At 32.8% G+C, this 6,962-nt stretch overlaps 1 protein-coding gene across 1 annotated transcript in view; it reads right to left on the bottom strand.

Moving 5' to 3' along the window:
- Window positions 1-6,962, bottom strand: part of LOC106474374 (sodium channel protein 1 brain-like) — a gene marked incomplete at both ends in the record, with an annotated part of 36,415 nt that overhangs the window by 6,406 nt on the left and 23,047 nt on the right. The window contains 2 exons of the mRNA XM_022402685.1: window positions 4,632-4,755; window positions 5,205-5,281. Coding sequence (XP_022258393.1) covers window positions 4,632-4,755; window positions 5,205-5,281 — 201 coding nt within the window. The remainder of the gene's footprint in view (window positions 1-4,631; window positions 4,756-5,204; window positions 5,282-6,962) is intronic.

Below are 6,962 nucleotides of genomic sequence, written 5' to 3' on the forward strand. Positions count from 1 at the left end.
AATTAAAACTATTTTACTAGAAAATGGGTATCTAGAAAACGTCATCAATCAAATTACTTCAAGGAAACTTGCGAGCTTCTCAACTGCCCCAAAATTTGGTCTTAACAAGTGTCCTGTTTACCTAAAACTACCATGGATTAGTAACATTTCAACAAAATCTGAAAAACAATTGAAAACAGCCATTACTAAATATTTTCCGGCAGTGAACCCCCTACTGTGCTTATTCCACACACGTCAGCTGTTGCCTGCAACACACAAAGATGCGATACCTACCACACAGAAAAGTATGGTTATTTATGAATTATCGTGCCACTGCGAATGTCGGTATGTAGGTCGCACTTCACAAAGACTGCAGGATAGAATTAAACAACATGTACCCACATCCATAAGAAATAAGCGTGAAAGAAAATAATTTACCACGTCGCTCCTGTAAAACAAAAGTTCTACCATCAAAATGTAAATCAGCATTTACTAGTGAACCCGACTTGTGCTGACAACAGCGATTGGCCAGCATTTACTAGTGAACCCTGACAACTACAAGGATAGCAGATTTTAAAATTATTGCAAATAGTCTGTCAACCTTTCATCTATATTTTGGAAGCCACCTTTATTAAAACACATAAACCTGTCCTTTGCCGCCAAAAAGAATTCCTATACATTCTACACATCCTTCAGTAGGTCTGTGACATTTCCTGATTGGCTTAAGGACTTGCCAATCAGTGATTGCTTTACCGGCCTACGTTGATCTGGCTCATTTTATAAGCTGTACTATTTCCTATAGATCATTTTCCAGACGGTTCTACTATGATTAGTGTCTGGCGAAAAGCTTCAGTAGTATTTCCTTTGCAGCATCTCAACCAACAATTGGTCCAGTTATCAACGCTATTTTCAAGTTTTGAACAACTCGACTTTCAAGATCTACATGTGCCGATGTTTCCGTTTATCAACGTTATATTTTAAGATCTGTGCAAGAACTCAGCTAACAGATGTTTCCGCATAAAAAAGCTATCTTCAAGTTTTGTACACACAAAAAAAAAAAAACTTTTCAATTATATAATAATGTTCTGTTGTGCTATTTATAGTCACCAAGGAGTGCAAGTGTATAAATGTAGCTTGTCTGTCGGCTAACGTACTTTTTCACAGGGGGGCTTGGCATGGTCAGGTGTTTAGGGCACTCGAGTCGCAACCTGAATTTGGGACTGCAAGCGAGTATAGTCCTTGAGTAGCTTTGCGCGAAAGTCAACAAACAAACAACTTACACAGTTTTGTAAAAGACCGGTTTGTAAAACCAGTTCTTTATACCTTTAACAAATGATTATGTTAAAATATGGAATAAAATGTTACTGTTATTATTCTTCAAAACATACTGAAATATTTGTGCGATATGACAAATGAATAGATATGTAAGTGTACATGATATCAAGAGCGTTCGTTTTCAAAGACATTTTTCTTTGCTCAATTTATGATAACTAGGCATAAACAACACTTTTGTTAACGTACTCCACGTAGAACGTGAATAATTAGAAAATCTCTATTTTTTTTAATACTTCAACGATTCCTTTCTATGTAAACGGTATTTACTGCCTCACGAAGGGCGTATTCCTGAAACGTTACAAAAATTAAATTGAATGGTATTTATTCAGACATGTTAATTTATCCATTATTACCTTTTATCTGAATTGATAACACTCCACTTCGCATAAAAAATATTAAATACAGCTTCAAAATTCAGTAGTTGAACATTTTTATTTACTTCAACTTCAGTGTAATTGTCGAAAGTTAGTTTAAACGATAAATTTTTATAAGATAATGAATCGTTTGTTTTTGTTAGAATTAAAACATGCTATGTGTAAAGATATGATTCAACTTCATTCAAGTTGCAAGAAGTTTTGAGCTTCCAGTATGCATAAAAAATAGTCTTGCGACTACACTTTTTATGCGTTTTTATGAATCTTTTTATGCTCCAATATTTTTGTTTTTACATGCTATAGCCAAATCTTACTTTTTTCTACACTGAACCAATTATGTTTTTTTCTAATCTCTCTGATACTATATGCCGTGGATCTAATGAGCTTGAATGTGTTACTAGCAGTTTAATATTGTATATTCTCAATACCAATTCTGCTATAGTGTACGAACACGTGAAAACATTCACACTCCTTCCTGCTTGCTTTCCAAAATCCATCTAACTTCAATACTCCAAGAACACAGAAATTCACAAGCACTGTTTCCGATAACTTGATCGGTTTGTCTTCATTTGAAAAGCATGAATACCCGTTTCATTCTCTAATTGCATGAAGTATAACACAATTATACGTATACGTTATGGAAGCATCTTGCGTACACGTCGATACCCATGGTGGGCAGAGCAGAGATAGTCCATTGTGTAGCTTTGTGCTTAATTTAAAAAACAATCAAACATATTTTGATATAAGATGTTTTGGATACAAACGAACAAACATTTAAATATAATAATTTCCGTCAATAATATGAATTCTAACACTTTTATGTGTGTTTTGTTTTATTTGTTGTTGATCCCAACTAAAGAAATAAGAAGTTTATTCAGATATTAATAACATGTCACCGGTGGGTAAAACTAAAAATATTCGGCACCTTACAATTTAACCTGTAATTTAATAAATTGTGCAGAGTAAACCAGTAATATATTGTAAGCGATACATCGTATTATCCATACGCCAGTTTATTATATCAATTTGTTTATATATTATAATACTAGCTTGAGTACTCGTCCCCATGGACGGAAGTTATGTAAATTCATAATTAATGAAAGGTTATCTTATGACATGTAAAGTTGCTTCCCTTATATGTAATTGTAAAAAACGCCTATAAAAACTGCAAAACACAAAAATGTGAAACCGCAAGTTTGCAGGTATCTCTGCATGGACCCAACAAACTTTCATGCTAAATTTGATGAAGACTCATCAACAGGGGGAGAAGTAGTGGTAAAAAACGCCCATAAAAACCGCAAAACACAAAACTGAAAATCTGTATGTACCCACGTATGAACCTATTGAACCTCCATACCAATTTTGGTGAACATCCATCTACATCCTGCGAAATAGTTACATGGAGATACAACCGACAACAGACAGTACTATTATATTTATATAGATGATTATGGCATTATGACTGATACTGGAACTAGTGCACACAGTACTAGATACTTTGAAACAAAGAGAAACAGGTTTTGCAGCTTATATTTATGTGCTTCTTCTACTTTCCCTTGTTATCGTCCAAAAAAAATCATATTTTTAACTAAATTTGTTTACTCACTGGTCCATCACGTATCTTTCATTAGCGGTAACCAATGCAAATGAGGAAAGAAATTCTTGGTCGCTAGACAACGTTAGAACTGTAAAAGGTGCCTCTCGATGGACAAATTAGGAACGTTGGCTTTGATTTAAACCACTGAGGGAGCTTAACAACTGTAAACAGTGAACAAAGTTTCCTTTAAACTGTACCCGTTATGCTATGATTTTCTTATGCACAGTCTTCTTTATATTTGTCTGTGAAATTCTTCGGCTAGTAAAGTTTTCCAGAGTTTGTGGACAGATTTTGACTAGCAACGTTTTCTTAGTTCCCAGTATGCATTAATTTTCGAACAATCTTTTATGTTTATAAACGTCATTTATACACCACTACACTAATAGTCTTCTTCTGATAAGTTTTGTCATTCCAGTTACAATTTCTCTTTCTTCAGTGTCCTATATTCCATTAAGTATTTGTGCTTTCCACCTATTATTTCTTTGTCCACGATAGATTAGTGAGTTTGGTAAAAGTTACTAATTCAGAGTGTAAACATATGATTTAATGATGTTTTAATTTACAAACACAATCCAATTTCAACAAAAGTTAAACTGTAGCTATTTACTCGTATATCTATTTATAGTAAGGGTCGGTTAAAACTGTGCGATTATCGACAGTTACCTGTTTATTGACTAGAGACATCTTTGGAGAACGATAAGGTGAATAAATGTTAATGTTGAATAAACTTGCTCATTAAAGAAACTTTTTTTTATCATTTATAAATCAAGATTGGAGAACTACATGATTCAGACAACAAATGTATACAATGCTCCCAAGTAACTCTGTGACAAGTCGATACGCGTAGTAGGCCCAGCACAAGTACTCACTTTCTAGCTTCGTCTTAACAAAACCAATCAACTAAAAGCGTTTACGTGAAATCCCTCAAATATAAACTTACACTTTTAGAAGACAAACGAAACAGCTTATTCATAGTATCTAGTTCATATTGCAATAACTATATATATAATCAAAGCCTTACATAAACATTAAATAGACTGCTAGCGTTGAGAACTTATAGTGAGGATATACTGAAGAAGAGAAAGAGATTATACTTACAAGAAAATATTATTTCCATAAAGATAACTAAAAATGTACTTAAATGATTTATATGCCTGAACAATTTGGCTTAATAATAATTTGAAATATTTTCATTGAGAAAAATTCTTCTTTTCATAAAGTTAGAAGCACTTCTGAACGCAGCCCTCCGTAACCACACCTGTAAACAATGACTTGAAGTTAGACTCAGTCTCGAGTTAAATTTTACTTATTATGTAAAAAATATGGAAGACATGAAAAAAACTTACCAACATAATGCTACTTATAGCAATTACTGTCAGTACAAATGTTTCAAAGTAGTTGGAATTCACGATCAGTTGAACACGACGTTTCACGTTTTTCAGTTTATCTCGTGCAGAAGAAAAATAATGCCTAAAAAATAAAGACACAACAATGGATAGATAAACTTTATATTTCTGTGAATCAATAAAATTACTTATCCATCTTTTTTACAGAATCTGAAAATGATCTCTTGAATGAAAATTTTTGATAACGCTTGTTTTCTTTGGTTCATAGTTTGAGGTTTATCTTGCAATTTAAGTTAGTATGTCTGATATTGGAAAGTAAAAGAAAAGAAAAACTTAAAAGTTAGAACACAGACTTCACTTTTTTAACGTAAGATTTAGCAGTAGGTATATAATCAAAATCTAAAAACACGACCTAAATACACATCTGATGAGAGTTGATACCTATTTTAAACTCTTCCTGTCCCTACTGTAATTTATTAACTTAACATGTTGAACAAGTAGAGTACATTGTGAGGTTTAACTATGTACAAAGATATTTTTACGAAATTTCCAAGGGAAGAAAATTTTAAATACCTGATGGAAGACTCCGAGTTGCAAGAATGTTTAGTTGACTTATTAACAGTTCCGTGAGAGTCTTTAAAACTCCTACCCTGAAAAAGAAGAAGACATATATATGTATTGTTGATTTAATTAACGCAAAACTACACAAAGGTTTGTATGCGCTCTGTCCCCAGCAGGAAATCGAACTCCAGATATTAATATTGTAAGCCAATAAACTTACCGCAGGCCCAGTTAGGGAACATATATATATATTTATTTGTAAACATCATTTATATTACACGTAATATAAAGAAAAGCCTAGTACTTAATATTATAGACTGAACCAATTAAAAAGCAAAGTGTATAGAAATGATTTCTCTGTCATATGTCCATATGTTCTATTTGTTTGTTTTAGAGCAACGATACATTGGGCTATCTGTTGTGTCCACCGTGTAAGTCGAACCCCGCAATGTTAAAGATAAAATTTTGTTTTAATTATTTTAATACTAAGCCTAAAAACAATTCAATTTGTCAAGCCAAATATATAGATTCAGTAAAAGTATACTAACTAAACAATAAAAAAATTACTTAACTTCCAAATGACCATAAGTAGTAGTAGTCTAAAAAGTAATTTTCCATATTAAAATGTCTCTGGCGGCATACACTTATGCTTTATATTCAGTCTTTGAAGGGAAATGATTATTTATATCTTGATATGTGTCCCGAAACAGAGTAATTGTATTTGAAATACACTGACATTGAGTGACATTGAAATTAAAACAACCAAAATACATCGTTCAACACATTATTAAGGTTTTTCACTGTTTCGATTAGTAGCTTATCAGATCTATCTTAGCTCTGACGATCACGATCAAAAGGATGAGAAACAAAACAAAAGACAAACAGCTCAATTTAGTTTACTTAAGAATTTACCAATATATTAGCAGAGACCCGAAAAACATTTGCGGTCCAATTGATAACCTGTGTTGCAACATTACTTCTTTAGATACAGAATTTCTAGAATAATGCAAAACAATTCTAATCGCAGACACCGAAATCTATAAGCCAACTTGTTTTAGGCCTAACATTGTTTTATGATTGTATTAAATACGGCTTATGTTCGATAAAAAAGATTCATTAACACTGTAAAGTTATGTACGTTTGTTTATTTAGGGGTAAATCTTACCGTACTTAATACTACCAATAAACGAACTTATGTTATTTTACGATCTATGTTAGACCTTTTTGAAAACTTGATGTTTTTAATGTTGTTGTAAAAAAATGTCTACTAAAGTATATTTACATCTGCTTTTTGTTTCCATCCAATGAAATGAAGTTCGTGTGCATGTTGATTTATTATGTCGTCAAGAAACTAATGTCGCTTTTTATTAGATGAAAAAACCCGAATTTATTAAATGAAATAGTCTCCATTCTTATCGATGATGCTTTTCCATCTCACAATCAGGTTGTTAATGCCCTAATAAAAGAAATCACCTGGCTTTGAAGCAAAAAACATGTCGTTGTCCTCCATATTTGCATACATTTTCCCATTAAGATGGTGTTGAAGCGAACGAAAAAGATGGTAATCTGATAGTGCCATATCTGGAGAATATGATGGGTGGGGGAGAACTTCACAACCCAACTCCATAGTCTTGTGTTGCGTCAAACATGCCACATGTGGACCTTTCCGATTGACGAGTGGAGGGTGTTTCTGATGAAGGGCTTGATTTAAACGTTCCAGTTGCTGACTATAGATCTCAGCATTGACAGTTCGCTGTGGAATGAAGAGTT

The sequence above is a fragment of the Limulus polyphemus genome, unplaced genomic scaffold (genome assembly GCF_000517525.1).
Source record: "Limulus polyphemus unplaced genomic scaffold, Limulus_polyphemus-2.1.2 Scaffold7136, whole genome shotgun sequence".
Taxonomy (NCBI): domain Eukaryota; kingdom Metazoa; phylum Arthropoda; class Merostomata; order Xiphosura; family Limulidae; genus Limulus; species Limulus polyphemus.